The 16,957-nt window shown below is 38.5% G+C and overlaps 1 protein-coding gene across 7 annotated transcripts in view; it reads right to left on the reverse strand.

Moving 5' to 3' along the window:
- SYTL5 (synaptotagmin like 5) overlaps positions 1 to 16,957 on the reverse strand; it is a 238,668-nt gene that overhangs the window by 34,523 nt on the left and 187,188 nt on the right. For all 7 annotated transcript variants that reach the window (XM_087426752.1, XM_087426755.1, XM_087426754.1 and 4 more), the window contains 4 exons: positions 12,274 to 12,366; positions 8,347 to 8,525; positions 6,392 to 6,491; positions 4,634 to 4,795 (listed from right to left, as the gene is read on the reverse strand). In XM_087426752.1, coding sequence (XP_087282878.1) covers positions 4,634 to 4,795; positions 6,392 to 6,491; positions 8,347 to 8,525; positions 12,274 to 12,366 — 534 coding nt within the window. The remainder of the gene's footprint in view (positions 1 to 4,633; positions 4,796 to 6,391; positions 6,492 to 8,346; positions 8,526 to 12,273; positions 12,367 to 16,957) is intronic.

Below are 16,957 nucleotides of genomic sequence, written 5' to 3' on the forward strand. Positions count from 1 at the left end.
GTAATCCAGATTGGGATAGAGGTGCCCCTTGTCTGGTCCTTAAAGGATGGGAAAGATAACAACAGATGAAGATGGAGCGGGAAGAAGGTTAGTCTGGGTTAAGAAAGCAGTATGAGCAAAATACACTGGGGACTGTGTAGAATGTGTTTAAGGACTAGTAGGAAGTCAGGTGTGATTAGAGGTGTGCGTGCAGGGAGGTAGTACCAAGGAGGATGAAAACAAGGTGTCTATTTTGGGTTCTCCAGAAGACCCTAAGACACGAATTTATGTTATAGTATTTTATTAGGAAGGGTAGCGGGGAAGTGGGACCACAAAGCAAAGAGAGGCTTAACAAGGTTGTGATAACAAGGCAAAGTTTCATGGAGAGTAACTTTTGCTCAGTCCCATAGGGGAGCTCTGGAGTCAGGATAGATGACACTTCAGAGCTGTCCCAATCAGAGGCAAGGGAGTGAGAGCGTTTATGCTCCTTTACCCATCCGCCATTGATTGAGGGCTCTGCCCTCAACCCGGGGGAGACTTAAATACCCAGGCTATTCTGGCTTTGCACGCCCACAGACCAAGGCCACTCCAGCAGCCTGAGGGCTCCTCTCCTACAAAGATTGGCAGATGTTGGCTGCATGGAGTAAAAGCCATGGGTAGTCATGCATGCATGAAAATGGGGATGTGAGTAGAGCACTGACATCGTCCTCTGCTACAGAAGGCTGGGCCACATCAAGGGAACACTGAATGCCAGGGTGAGGGTTAGGATTTATTCGAACCATATCCAAAAGCAGTAGGGAACAAGTGAGGGTATCTGACTGAGCAGGGGTACAGCATAATCAGATAACACTCATTGTCTTCTGCTTTTTGAAGAGAGAGATCCACTTTCCATCAGAGTAGGAAGGAGAGTTCCCAGTGCATTTACAGGTCTAAGGTGGGGTAATAAATCACGGACAAAAGTCTGCCAAAACTGCCAAATAACGAGAGAACCTTTTAGCTAGGTAATAATTCCACAGGAACTTACATCTACTCTGTGCCTGAAGGCGGAACAGAGCTTTCCTTGGAAAACCACTTAAGCTTGCTCTTGATTTTCAAAGGTGCTTGTTTTTATAATAGCACCTTTTGGAAATGCATGAAAGGCAATTCATACTGACAAAGGTATGACTTGTGTCTAACTTTGTGTCTACCTACCTAACATGCCTTTCAGAAAGATAATGAGTTATAGCTAATAAACAATCCCATGTCATGCAGTAAAATGGAAGTTATACCATGAAACTACTTTACAGTATGACTGGCATCTTCAGCTCTTTCTCTGTCTGTACCATCCTCTTTACTGGCTTAGTGCTGCAAGATCTAGCAGAAACAAGATAGGTGTTGAGGGACTTTCACTAACACAGAGTCAATAAGCAATAAGGCACTATGTCTTTCCAGTACTCTCACTGCAAAATGGTGTCAGTACTGCCAAATGCTTAAGGACTATTAATTCGGATCCTCTATGACTAAGGAAATCACTCCCTGTAGCTCACACTTCACCTCCTCAACTGCATAATCTACAAGAAACATCAAGTCTCTGGGCTGCTCATACTACAGCTGCAGCTGATGAAGTGACTATTGCGTTGAAATGACTGAGACTGGAGACTAACAATGAAGTGACACTTCTCATAGCTGGCTGATAATCAACCACACAGAGCCCAGCTCAGTCTGAGGATAAGTCACTAATGAAGCAGGAGGCAGTGTACAGGGCATGTTTTTGCACCTGTCCACCCCATTTTTGGAAGGCATGATATCTAAGCAAGTCCAAATCTGCAGCCTTTCCTCTTCATGTGTCAGAGGAAGCTTGGCAGAGAAAGATGACATGGATTAGAGACACTAAGTTATGTTGGGTTCCCCAGAAGCTGACTCTGAGGTGAGGATGCTTATGCAAGTGACTGATTAAGGAAGTGCTTCTAGGATAGACCAGTGAAGGGGTGGGGGAAACAGGCCAGGGAAGGGGAGGAAGCCAAGCAAGGGCACAGCCTAACCCAGCAGAGAAGCTCTGGACTATTAGTAATGCCTCGGCTATTTCCCACTGTCGGTAAGGGAACCGGGCTTTCAGACCCCCCCATCTATCAGTTACCGGCTAAGGGTTGCCTTGTGGCAGGGGATACATAAGCTCCTAGGAACATCTGGCTCTCTGCCCATGTGGGAAAAAGCCACAGTAGCCTGAGGACAGTCTTCAAAACAGAATCTCAGGTGGAGGCTGTTGAAGGCAAAACTCCTAACAGACATGGTTAAAGAATCCAAGGGAATCTGGCAGAGGACCAACGGAGTTCCATAGACATTAAACACAATCAGAACTTTTCTACCTTGAGCAGGCTCAGAGAGATGCTTCTCCCTTATGATAGAAAGTGAAACCACTCAATGGCAATGTGAAGGCGATTACCTTGGAAAGTTGTTGGTCCCTAAGCACAGAGGATGTCTAGGAGAGGCCTGAGAGAGCTTAGATATCATCCCAGTGCAAGTCCTTCAACCATTTCCAGGAAAGTGACTGGAAACTCTCCAAGCTGGTTTCTAAAGATGTGCTGGTTTCCCTATGTGCTTTAATGTTAAACTTATGACAGGCAAGTTAATTTTATGTACTAAGATGCATGTTACTTGTCCTTCATCTGTGTCACACATCATATGATGTCTTAGACATTTTCTAACTATGATTCTATGATGCTCACCCATTATACACAAAGGGAAACAAGTGATAGGAGACAATTCATATTAAGTGCTATCCCTTATGGTGAGGCTTTTCATTCAATTCTAAGAGACAGTGCTGTAATGACCAAATATTTCCCATATTTAATATCAGGGGAATGTTATGCTATCGTGGACTTTGTTGTTGTTAACATTGTACTTCTTATCTCTATCATATTTATGTTAGTTGTGGGCTTGTAGTTATTTTATATTTAAGGATTTTTATTCTATTTTATTGTCAATTTTACCCACAGCCCAATTATACCTCCTAAAGATTTTCTGTGAGTTATTTACTCCAAGTTTGAGGTCCACAGTTATAAAACCCCACCAGAAAGTTGTATTTAACTTCTGAGTCCCAGTATCCTCATATAAAATGGGGATTATGATACTTACCTCACAATGGTGGTTATAACCATTAGATGTGAATAATGCTGCTATCAATGATGATCAACATTTGGTGTTGTTGACGATGATCAATGTTTGTTTTTGCTGTCTAGCATCCACTCATCATTCCTTTAGTACTGCTCTACCTGGATTTCCTTTGAGGCAGTACCACCTTCAGGACCAGGGTATGTTCTGATTGTCTTAACCCAGCCAATGTATCTCACCTCCCTGGCCACCGTGATTAGCTCAGGATGGGCAAATAACGTAATCAGAATTAGGAGAACCAGGCCCAGGGCATTGGTTGGACTGTTGGAGGAGGAGGAACTCTCTCCTATCCTGGACAGTGTGGTACAAGGATGAGAGGCTTGCAGCTATTCCAAGAGAAGCATGCCTGGAGATAGTGAGGGAAGCCAGCACTACGTGAAGTCTGAAAATGAAGCCAACACAGAGAAAAGAGACCAAGAGTCTCCAGGGCCTTGACAAGATTTGAGCATCTGGATCAAGCCATGCTTGATAATCACTGGCCAATAATTTCCTTTTATTTTTTGAGCAGTATGAGCTGAGGTTTCTGTCAATTGCAATAGAAGGACTCTGATGTAACACCAATACTACCTCACATTTATTGGGAGCTTACAATATGCCTGACAATACTGTGAGCATCACATAGAATGCTTATTCAAGCCCCACAGCATCCCTATAAGCTATGTCCAATTGTTATATCACAAATGAGAACACCAAGGCCTGGGAAGTTAAGTCATTTGCCCAAAGTCACAGTTGTGAAGCCAAGATTTAACCCAGGAAGTCTGATTTGAGTCCACTATCTTTACCATCATGTTCTTTTTGCCTCTCTGTATATAAAGAACAATCTTTGGTCACATAAATGTGACAATATTTCACCTCACTTTTTACTTAAAAAATTACTGTAGAAAGACTCCAGTTGCATAGAGTGAATCCAAGGTACTGTTGGTCTAATTTAGAACATACTATATTAGCATTTAATTTCTAGAACCAGCTTTGAGATTGTTTTTCTGAATATAACTCAAGACCTGGGTTATGAATGTCAAAAGTAGGAATGTAGGAAATCAGATACTTTAGCTACTGGTCACTTCCTCATGTGAGCCAAGGCAAGACTATTCCTGCTTATGTCTGAATTGTGGAGAATGAGGAATAGAGAGAATGCTTTGAGATTGATCTTGCTCTATGGATTTGTTTTTGTCTATGTGAAAATGAATCCTTTCTCTTTCTAATAGGATCATATAGTATATTCCTTTTGTTTAGTCATGGAGATCTTCAAATGTATAAAATTTTAGTAAGTCATATTAATAACATATGTGATTATATGGCTTGCATTATACAGTCTGTATTGAAGAAGGATCTCCAAAAGAATAAATTTACATTTATTATATTATTCCAAACTTAGCTGCACTAACCTTTTCAGACTATCACTTGAAAATTGGAAGTTTTCAGATTTTTTAGGCCTATGACATCAATTTTTCTTATAACTTGTCTCATTGCATAACTGTGTGACTAATCTGGAAGCATTTCCTACCTTGGGCTGAAGCACAAACCACTCATCACTTGGATTTTCAAAGTTCCATGAGTCAAAAGGAATCTCCACCTCCCCAAGGAAGCTGTTATGTCCAAATCGATCATAATGCCAGACTGAGAGCTGCAGAGTTCTTGTTTCCAGCTGGGTATGGCTGATGGTGTACTGCAAATGAGATTTACAACATCACACTCCACAGGAGGGCTCTGCCCAGGTCTAGGACAGGTTGAAATTTACTTCCATAATATTTCAGACAATATGCATTATAATATGAACAAAACAAACACAAAAAACACTTTATTTTTCTTTGTTTCTGCTACAACTGAGATTCTGTTCCACAAACTCATTTTATGTTAGATCTAGTGCTGAAAGATATATAAACAAATTATTTAGGGGGAAGTCGATAAACTTCAGATACAACATAAAAAGTGTTAGGTGATGAAGTTTGTCTCCTTTCAAGTTTTACCTGTTGTTCATTTGCCTAATTATTTTTTCAACATCTACTCTGTAAGCTCAAGGTTTAATATATCAGTTCTCTAACTTCTCTGTCTTATTTTATTCATAATAAGAACTGCCAAACCCAGAAAATTATTGATAGTGAGAAACTTGCAAACACCAAACTTCATAAAGTCCAGCCTAAGTGCAGGGGTGAATAGATATAAATATAGATTGAACAGAAAGAAAATACTGCTGGGGTAGCTTTTCTTTTTTCAGCAGGACGTTATCCAGGGCCACATGTCCACACATCCTCAAACCTACTTCTTCTATGCGACTACCACCTGGAACACGCTTCAGACTGACTGATTCCTGATCTTGGATTTGCATCTACACCTGTCCTTGCTGTTCCTGGCATGATTAATCTTGGCTCCCTGCTTCCTGAATTTGCCATGTCACTGTTTATCTATTCTGCTTGGGCTCATCTTTGCTATCCTGTTATGGTCACTGGATTCATCCTCTGTCTGTATTTATTCATTCTCATTTTTATCTATCTTAATATTGGCTCCTGCTTCCACACATGACCCCACTAACACATGTTCCCACTCACCAACTTCTTGCTATGGGGGGCTCTGACTTCATCACTCTGGGCACAAGGTCTATAAATTTCCTTGTGACTGGCAATAACTTCTACATTCCAGTCTCCCTGGATCTTTCTTACCAGGCTAGATTGGTCCAGAGTGAGAAAAGGGTTGTTATATGGAAATCCATGGGGAAAAGTAATTTCTCTAGGATTGGGGCCTGGGTCATATCTTATCTAAGCCACTTTCTCCGAGATTTCTCAAATCCAAACCTGCATCTCCACTGTTCATTAACCACATGCCTAAATTTAGCCAAATTCTGAAACCCTAACAAGAAAAAGCAAATATTTACGCTGTGTTAACAGAACAATGAGTGTGTACAAAGTCACCTTCTAAGTTAGTGTCAAATCTGTGACAAACCTCTTTTAAGGGGAACTAGAAAAAAAAACAGTTTTCCCAAGGGTGAGACGTATTTTTTGACAAGATGTACCAGCTCATGTAATTTTGCTGGTTTATCTCTACTTAAGGTGCAATTTCAGCAGCAGCAGAGAAATAAACAGAGTAAGAGTGGTTTACATTTTTTTCTTTTCGAAAAACTGTTAGAAAGGGTATTACATTAATTTATTAAAATTCTATTTTTCTAAAATATATATAAGCCTTGACATGCAAATTATCTGTAGTTACTTCAAAACCAATGAGGTTCTGACAGTATCATTTGAGTTACCGTGAGAGAGTATTTATTTACCTTTAGTGTTTCATTGAATTCTGGATTGGTGCCTGTTCTGATTTTGGTCTTGCGCTTATTGTTTCTGGACTTGTCAGGAAGAAGGTATGACTTGACATAACTGTAGATGATAAAAGAGGAAAGTAATTATTAGGAAACATCTACTTTGCAAGAAATGCTCAGGAACTTCAGTGAATAAAAGAGGCAAAGGGAATAGGCCAGTGAGCATGAGACAGAATCAAAGAGAATGCAGGCTATGTAACAGGATACCTTAAAATATAACTCTGGGCCTTCAATAAGAGAGAAGCAGTCAGTGTAGTAGTTAAGAGCATGGGCTCTGGAGTCAAGCCAACTGGGTTTGAATCACTCCATGCCTCACTGGTTTTGGTGAACTCAAGAACTTAGTTAACCTTTCTGTGCCTCAGTTTCCTCATCTGTAAAACTGCTATAACAGTATCTAACTTATGGCATTGAGGATTAAATTATTGATACAAGGGACTGACATATTATGCTAATCAATAAATGTAATCTATTATTATGATCAATAGTCTCACAAAATATTATAGGGTTATGTTCCTCTCCATTCAGATGTCAGGACTTCTGATGAGTGGAGTCTATGATAATGGGTGAATGAAGGAAAATGGCAAAAAAGAAGAAATAGAAAATTACAACCTGAAGTCACAACAGCAATTCTACCCAACACCTTTCCTTGAGCTATCCCAGAAGCCTCTTGGAGCAGGGGCATCATGGCAGACTCAGAAATGTACAAGATGTACAAGGTTGAAATGTACAAGATACTACCAGAGTCCTGAAGCACATCTACTGGGGCTTTAGAGGACCCCTTTCCATTCTAGTCTAAATGATTATATTTGTTCTGAAGCCCTCTGACATTTAGCTGAGAGGTAGGTGGACCAATCTGTACTCAGAGTCCATTCATTTACCTATCTTAGGACATTGAAAACAGCTTTGCTGAGTTGTTTATTGAACGTAGGTCATTTATTATGTAGAAAAGGGGTAACATAGCAGGCCCGAGACTGTTATTTTTAGAAATATCTGCCTACAAGGTTGGCCCTTTGCTGGCATCTGGGAACTTGGATTTCAGGAGGATGCCCATCATTCCCAGAACAGATATAAGTGGCTCACTGTGACTAAACTATTTGTGAAAACAATACGGCTTATGCTGAATACCTGCTTTCCTTCTGGAAGACTGGAATTTTGATATGTGACCAGTTGAGTCTCTATATGAGCTTCCCTGGTAGATAGCATTTCACAAGTGTTGTTACAACTCATTGCTGGAGGAATTAAGCACATCCTGTGTGACTCCACTGAGAGAGGACATTTGGAAGCTTAGGCCTGGATTCTTCAGAACTTTGCCACATACGCCTTTTCCCTTTGCTCATTATGACTACATGTGGAGTCCTGTGAGTCCTCCTAGTGAATCATCAAAGCTGGAAGTGGTCTTGGGAACCCCTGACACATCTTTATATCTAGCTCCCCTCCAACGTGCCATGGTCCATACCTGCCCGCTCAGGCTGATCCCTAGAATCCTGAGAGCCTCAAAATTGCCCTTTTGAGTTGTTCAATTGGGCTAACAGCTTGGTAATTTTCTCTGGAGCGTTTCCCAGCACAAAAATTAACAGGATACTCTTATACATCCTGGCGTGTGCCAATGTGTCAGCCTTCTATCTCAAAGAGCTGCTTCTATATAAACTACAAACATGTCAGTCCAGAATCATGTTGAGTAATAGCTTTTCACAAATCAGGTAACCACAGACATAACCGGTAACCACAGACATAACCATTATACATGGACTTCAGAGAATATTTAGAAGTGTGGCCTAGGAGGAAAGTGACAATCAACCTTCTGAGAAGGCTCTGAATCAAGAGGAATGCTAAGATTCTTCTGAAAAACAAACACACATACTGACAAAGAATGCAGTAGTTGAAATAGCCTGAGGTATTTGCTATGTGCTTACGCATCTGTCCTCTGTTTCTTTTCATCTCCTATGGCCAGATTTCTGCAATTCTTGACAACAATGTAGAGCCCGCCAGTTTTGTAGCAGTAGCTGATGTGGAGAAGGATTTCACCACTGACCTTCACGTTGCCATAGTCTCCTGTTTCACTGTAAACACTCATCATGCTGTTAAGGCTGGTCTGGAATAAACAAGATGAAAAGAGGCATCCAGTGTTTTTCTTATGATCTCTTCACAGAAGCTACCCCCTTCTTTCAAAGACAATTCCTGTTCTTTATAATGAGCAGGAAAGTCTAGAGTGAGGGAAGAAAGCAAAAATCACCTGTTTTGCTTGTTTTTCTAGTGTTGTATAAAATCCAAGACTGAAAAAGGACAACAAGACCTAGGACCATTAGTAAGGAAGGCGGGAAACCTGCCGAGAGGGGAAGCATTGCCTTCTTGGGTTAGTGAATACCCTTTGTTTACTCATTTCTTCTAATGAATACAGGGTGATTGAGGCATTTCCAATCCCATCTCCTCTCCCCATCCTGTAGCTTTCTCCTTTTTCACTGGTAGGCTCAAGGTCAAGTCTACTTTAAGGTCTAGAATGCATTGATAAGGACAAAGAAAAGCTCATCTCATGTTCTGGGCTAGCATGAGCCACAAGCTTCTCTCTCTGACACCCACAGAGAGCATCCCATCAGGCTCTGGGAAGCCACAACTGCACTTTAACAAGGGCATGCCAGGAGAACATCATATACCCGCAGCTGCCGTGATTCCCCTGAGCAGCTGTGTGGCCACAGGGGTAGTGTAAGACCACGGCTTTGTAAACCTCTGTAAAATAGCAACCCACAAAACAGAACATTAAACAATAAAATAATACACCAACCAATAAATAAAATAAAAATGTAAAAAAACAGTCCAAATCTACCAGAATAAATGAAGTTTCTGACAAGATACTAATGACAAAGAGACATATTTTAAATCAAATTTAACAAAATTATCTTTCAGTGCCAGAAGCACAAACTCTGTATCTTAGCAACACAACTGTCACAAAAGACCACCTGGAAGGCTTTCATGAGTGACCTAGTAGTTTCAAAAGCCCTGTCTGTGAATCACTGGGAAATAAGGACCATGGTGAGTGCAAAGAGAGCTTAGACTTTCTACTTTTTCATATACATTTATAACGAAAGTCATTACATTCCTCCGATTGCTCAGAGTAGAGACAGATCAAAGAACAGAATGTGGATGATGTGTCTAGTATCTCTTAGAAGCTTAAGTCAAGGGCAAGAGCAAACCAAAGATTCCATAATTAATTAGAAATTATAACTTAGAGAGAGCAAGTGAGTGACCTAATTTGTCTTTCCTATTCCCAAAACAAAACAACAGAATTTTCATGATAGCAGGTGGCTTTGAACAGTGGTTTTCAAACTTTAATTGCACATAAATCACCTGGGGATCGTGTTAAAATGAAAATTCTGGTCTATTCAATCTCAGGTGGGGTCTGAGATTCTGCTTTTCTAACAAACTCCTAGGTCTACGGTTCCCAAACTGTGTGTCGAGGCATCCCAGAGCACCACAGTAAATTCATAGGGGCACCACAGGATATTTTAAAATTTCAAGGGAAAGACAGTGACATCTACCAGACACCATGCAAACTACTAAGAGTAGTTCACAGTGTCAACATTAAATCACACCTTATTCTTTTCAGTGAAGTCCTATCTGTGTGAAGCTGAGTTTTTGGCAGTTGCTGTGACAAAAGCAAGTATTGCACAAAAATCAATGTGGAACAGGAAATGAAAATGGTGCTGTCCAATCAGATTCTAGGATTTGACAAGTCATGCAGTGCCCAACAGGCACACACATCCCGTTAATAAGTATTAGGGGCTAATTAAGAATGGAATAAAAATATTATTTTTCTTTCAATTTATGTGTATTATTTTTTCAAATGGCTACTAAGTTGTTAGGATACCAGTGCTTATTAAGTTTTTTTGACCTAATTACTTAATAAATGGGCTATTCAGGTGTTACTTCTGGCCTAGCAGTGCTATGAAAGAACCATTAGGACACTAGGGGCTTTATGAACTGACAAAGTTTTAGAGTCTCTGTCCCAGGTGATGCAATGTTGCTTGTCCATGGACTATGTTTTGAGTTTCTGGGACTTCAAGAATAAGCCCCAACCCCCTCATGTGACATATGAGAAAACTCTTGTAAGTGAGCATAAGTGAGGCCATCTTGTTACACTAAATGGCCCCAGCCCCTCCTCTGTGTGACTACTCGCTTCTCTGCACATACTCTAAAAAATTCACATGCTCTCCTGATTTATGGCCTCCGCTTACATATGTACTCCCCAATAGCTTGATAAATTAAACACTTTGTTCTATGAGTTTCTCTCCAGGAACAGGCTGACCACAGGCAGGAAACACACCTACAAGGTATCCATCATAGCTGACAGAGAATAAAACAGTGTGATGCCTGGAGACCAACATCCCTGGACTCCCTCATTACTGCCCATTTTCCCTATATAACTGCCTCAAGATTCTGTAATCCTTGAAGATGGTTTTTTTGAGACATTAGTCTACCATCTTCCTGATTATGCTGGATAATCATATTAAAACTTCCTTTCTTGATCTCTAACTTGTTGTAATTAATTGGCTCAGATCACAGCGAGCAGAGCGAGCCCATTGCTCAGTAACACTCTGGCTCACAGAAATTGTTGGCAGCGCCAAGACATAAAACAAGATCTCTAGAATTTTAGTCTGTGGACCTCCCACCATACCTCACTACCTCCTCATATCACTAACTTGTGTCTATACCACATCCCTCTGTAGCCACACCTTCAAAGAAGGTCATCTGTAAGCAGGGGCCCCCTGTGGATAGAAGAAAATTTGAGAACCCACGAATGCTGAAGCTTGGGAGAAATTAAGGCAGTTAAGGCTATTTTACTACTAACCAAATTTTATGCTATTAACAAAGCCAATGCTGTCATTTAAAATAGAGATGTTTATTCTAACGTTATCTCACTAATGGTAAATCATTTTGGATCATGTGTCTTTCGACTGGAACTCAGATTCTAATGTTTAATGAATGCTCTTTCTTTGGAATACTTGGATTCTGATAATGTTATTTACCGTTTAAAAGAGAACCTCTGGTTAATTGTACACAAGTCAGAAAAAGACAAATGCTGGAAAAATTGCCCACCTAACCAGATTTCCTGTATTGTGAAGTGTGTGAGGTATGGTTAGAAAGAAGGAAAAGGAAAGGTTGAAAACTCACAGTGTCTGAGTCAGCATCAGGCACATTTAGGTAGGTCCACTTCCTGTCAGAGCCTGCTTGAGAATTCTTTAATGAAGTCCGCCAAAGGTCAAAAGGAGAAAGGGTTTTAGAGCAACAGGCAGAAATCAGAGAAGCAAAGAAAAAGACTTACAGGCGTATAGATGGGTACAAGGACACAGAGGCTCCTAATGCCTACCTCTCAAGGAAAGCCCTGAACACTAAAGTAAGAAGGGACTTTACTCTGTAGGCAGTGGAAAGCTACAGACGGTATTTGAGTAGGAGAGAAACCTGACTGGGTATGTGTTTTAGGAAAATGACTGGCAGCAGTATGGAGGAAGGTTGGGGAGTTAAGAGAATGGTGGCAGGGAATTGTATCAGCTGAGATTTGAGATAATTTATAGGCTTGAGCTGATGAGAGCCTGAACTAAAGAGTGAAGACATTTTAAAACCTGGGTGAGGACCATGGAAGGAGAGAGAAGGAATCAGGAGCATTAGGAAAAGCCCATACAAAATTACACTGAAAAGTACTCTGTGGGTAAAGGGCACACAGGAGACTATAATGACTTTTAACTCACTATCATACATTTTCCCTAGAACATTCCTATCTCCTTCGGAAATGCACAGAAAATCAACAAGATGAAGAAATTTCCAGTGCGTGCTAGAGAACTGCTTACGGTTGACAGGCCACTTGCTAGACTGTGGCTGTTCGTAGAAAAGTGGGAAGATACTAAGCCATCAATGCCTTCTTCAGTCTCTTCCAAGGAGTCCTAAGGAAGGAGGAAAAAAATCAGTGGTTTGGTATTTCTTTCCTAGAAAGTCTTTTCACTTCAAAAAACACCTTCTTTTTTAAATACTTGAAAAATCAGACACAAATATCTAGAAATCACCCCATTCCTAGGCTTTTCTCTTTCGCCTTCCATTCAACTTGAATCACACCATCAGAGGAGTGGGATCTCCTTCCTCGTGGTGCTTGTTTTATGGAAAGAACATGAAATTTGGAGGCACACAGAATTGGGTGTTCAATTCCTACCACCCTTCTCTCTAAGGTGATTCACTTTGGGCAATATACTTAAAATATTTTTTAATTAAAAAAATGAAGGTGCATGTGTGTGTGTGTGTGCGTGTGTGTGTGTGTGTGTTTGTGTGTGTATACTGTCAAGATAGGGAAATATATCTTGAAAATCTCTCAAATAGAATAAAATATTTTAGACACTGGATTCTTGTCCAAAATCCCAGATTCTACTTTTCTTCTCCCTTTTTTTATACCCTCCCCCCACTTTTCCTGGTTATTTAAGCAATACATTTTTAGAGTAAAAAATTTCAAGGAATATAGATAAATATAAATTAAAAACTTACATTAATGATTAAATTTCAATAATGTTTGATGGTATGTACGGGATATACATATATATACACACATATACATACATAAATGGATTATATCATGCTTGCTGTTTTTTTTTTATCACTAACACCTTTCTTTTTTGCTTCTCCTCTCACCTCAGGTAAAATTAATATTTTCCATCCTGCTGTACAAATTACATATCTTCCTCCTTGTTTATGTGAAAAATCATATAAAATTGCACACACACAAATCTGAGTAGTCATACATAAGAAGTTATTTTTTTGTTTCTGAGGAAGATTAGCCCTGAGCTAACATCTGTGCCAATATTCCTCTATTTTGTATGTGAGTCGCTGCCACAGCATGGCCACCAATGAATGGTTTAGGTCCGAACTCGGGCTGCCATAGCGTAATGTTCCAAACTTAACCACCAGGCCACAGAGCCAGCCCCACATAAGAAGTTATTTTAACCATAGTTTTATAAATTGAGATTATTTTATATATGTAATTCTGTGCTTTCACTTTTAAAAAATCTTTTTATTATAAAATATGACATACAGAAAAGTACATAAAACACAAATGCACAATATAATAACAATATAAAGTGATCAAGCAGAGACCTACTTTGCATCCTGTCCGTATCACAGATCCCTTCTCCTCCACTGGAAATAATATCTTAAGTCTATGGTAATCACATCCTTGCTTTCCTTTATGCTTTTACTACCTAAGCATACATCCCTAAGCAATTTGATTTTGTTTTGCCTGTTTCTGAATTACATGTAAATAGAATTACATGTTATATATTCCTTTGTGTTTTCCCTCTTTTTATCAATATTATAGTCTCAAGATTCAGCCAAATTGTTGCATGTTGTTGTAGTTTGTTCATTTTTATTTAGTATTTCATTATACAATATCCCACACTTTATCCATTCTTCTGTTGCTGAATATTTGGGTTGTTTCCAGATTTTATCTATTATGAACAAAGCTGCTATGAATATTTTTAAATATTTACCTTGGTACACAGAAACACAAGTTTCCCTTGGGTACATACCAGTGAGAGAAATTGTCGAGTCATAGAGCATGCATATCTCCATACGCTTATCTATATTTTTTTTAAGATAATGTCAAACTTTCAGAAGTAGTCATACCAATTTACAGTCTAGCCAGCAATGTATGCGAGTTCCCTTTGCTCCATATCCTTGCCTCCGAACAGTTGGTATTGTCAGATTTTTCATTTTCACTAACCTAGTAGATGTTTAAAATCTTCACAATTTTATTTTTCATTTCCCTTATTACTAAATTGAGCACCTTTTTCTGATCATTGGCCAACTAAATTTCCTGTTTTGTGAAGTACTTATTCAAGACTTGCTTCTTTTTATATTGCTTTATTTGCCTCTTTCTCACTGATGAGCTCACAAGATGAGCTGGAGCACCTTGTAGTACCAGAAAGTAAGAAAGTGCTCAAAACAAAACAAAAACAAACTGACACCAACAAAAACCCAACCCACAATGATAGAAGCATGTCAAAGGGACACAGGAGTCAACTGAAAGAGCTCCCAATGGCCAAAGCCGGAAAAATTTGAGCAAGAAAATAAAGTAGTATTGGATTATAACTGCAAGTATAAAATAAATATTCATGAGTACATACTGATCTAAATAAATGACTGAATAATAAATAAATAGGCACGAACAATTTCCTATGCAAAGTAATTCCAAATAATTTATGTAGATATCTCATCTTCAAGGAGGTGGAGCATAACTCCTTTAGTGTGGGCTGTACACAGTGACTTTCTTCCAAAGAGTACTGCGATAGAGAAGCAGGAAATGAGTATCTTTATGGTGGAGAAACCTGACAAACACTACCTCAGTCAGGTGACCAAGGCCAACATCAACAGCGATAAGTCACGTTGACAGCATGCACCCTCGATACGATGTGGTGAGAATGGCACTTTGCCCTTGTGATCTTCCTCCCAAAAATACATAACCCCTTTCTGATCATGAGAAAGACATCAGACAAATCCAAATTAAGGGAAAATTCTACAAAATATCTGATCAGTACTCCTCAAAACTATTAAGATAATCAAAAACAAGGAAAGCCTGAGAAACTATCACAGCCAAGAGGAGACTAAGGAGACATAACAATTAAATGTAATGCAGTGTCTTGGATGGGATTCTGGAACAGAAAAGGGACATGAGGTAGAAACTAAGGAAATCTGAATAAAGTATAGACTTTACTTAATTATAATATATCAATATGGGGTTCATTACTTGTGGCAAAAGTACCATACTGACATAGGATGTTGATAGGCAAAACTGGGTATGAGGTATACGGGAATTCTCTGTATTATCTTTACAAATTTTCTGTAAATCTAAAACTATTCTAAAATTTTAAAAAGTTTACTAAAAAAAATCCTTGTAAACTTGTGATAAATCCAGCTTAGCCATGGTATTTTATCCTTCCTATACATGATTGAATTTAATTTGCTAAAATTTTGCTTAGAACTTTTCCATCTAGATTCAGAAATTAAAAGGCCTTGCCTTCTTTATTTGAAATGCTTTTGTCTGCTTTTAATATCTGGTTTTCACTGGCTTCAATAAAAGCTTTGGAAATATTCCCTCTCTTTCAAATGTCTCAAAAAGATTGTATATAAGGACAAATATTGTTTGATTCCTCTTATATGAGGTCCCTAGAGTAGTCAAATTCATTGAGACAGAAAGTAGAATGGTGGTTGCCAGGGGCCGGGGGTAGGGGGGCAATGGGGAGTTAGTATTTAATGTGCACAGAATTTCAGTTGGGGAAGATGAATACTTTCTGGATATGGATGTTGGTGATGGTTGTACAGCAATATGAATGTATTTATGCCACAGAACTGTACACTTAAAAATAGGTTAAATGGTAAATGTTATGTACATTTTTACCACAATAAAAAAGTTTTTATAATATTTAGGATAATAATTTCCTTGAAAGTTTCATAGAGCTTGCCAGTAAAGTCACCTGGGTCTGATTTTTTTCTTTATGAGAAGATTATAAACTACTGTTTGAGCTTTATTAATCATGTCCAGAAATTTCAGGTTTTTAAAATTTTCTTCTTGAGTCAGTTTTAGTACCTTTTTATAGAAATGTACTCATTTCATCTAAGTTTTCAAAATTCTTGGCATATAAAATTGTTGATATTATTTTTAAATCTGTTTTACCTGTAGTCATGTTTCCCTTTTCATTCCTAATATTATTTGTTTTTGCCCTCTCTTTTTTCCTTGACAATTTTTTGAGAGATTATCTATCTTGTTAGTTTTTTTCAAAGAATCAATTTTTATTTTGTTGTTCTTAATTATACCTTTATTTTTACTTACCTTGAGTTTAGTGTGTTATTCTCCTAACTAAAAAGCTAAATTCAGAGTGAATAATTTTTACCCTTTCTTCCTCTCTTCTATAAATATTTAAGGTTATAAAATTTCCCCCCAAGTAGGAATCTTGCTGCATCCTTTACTTTTTTTCTTTGGTAGTATTTTTACTTTCATGTAGTTTTGGTTGTTTTTATATGCTCATTATGATTTTTTCTGTAACCCGATACTAATTATTTAGCGGTATGTTTTCACTTTACAAATTCGTGGGATTTTTAACTTATGTTTTTGTTATTAATACCTAACATAAGTGCGTTGAGGTCAGAGAACAAGATGAGTATGATTTTTAACAGAATTTAGAGTCTGGGACACTATACGTTCTCTTTTTCATTTCTTTGGTCTTAGCATTTTATTTATTAAAATAACTTTACCAACTTTTATAATCACCTTCACTTTTTATATCCCTTGCAATAGTTTCTGGATTTCTTTCTCTTTTTAAGTATTGCATTCAAAACTATTTTCAATGTGGGTCTTTTTATCTTGCATCCACTGCTGCTATTGAAAACTCTGATATTAATTGGATCCTCGTTAATGTGTATGTAATGGGATTTGTCTCCAAAAGTTTTTAGAATTTTGTATTTGATATTCATAGGTTTCACTATAATGTGTCTAGG

This window comes from Ceratotherium simum, chromosome X (assembly GCF_057802395.1).
Source record: "Ceratotherium simum simum isolate JZ-2026a chromosome X, ASM5780239v1, whole genome shotgun sequence".
NCBI lineage: Eukaryota > Metazoa > Chordata > Mammalia > Perissodactyla > Rhinocerotidae > Ceratotherium > Ceratotherium simum.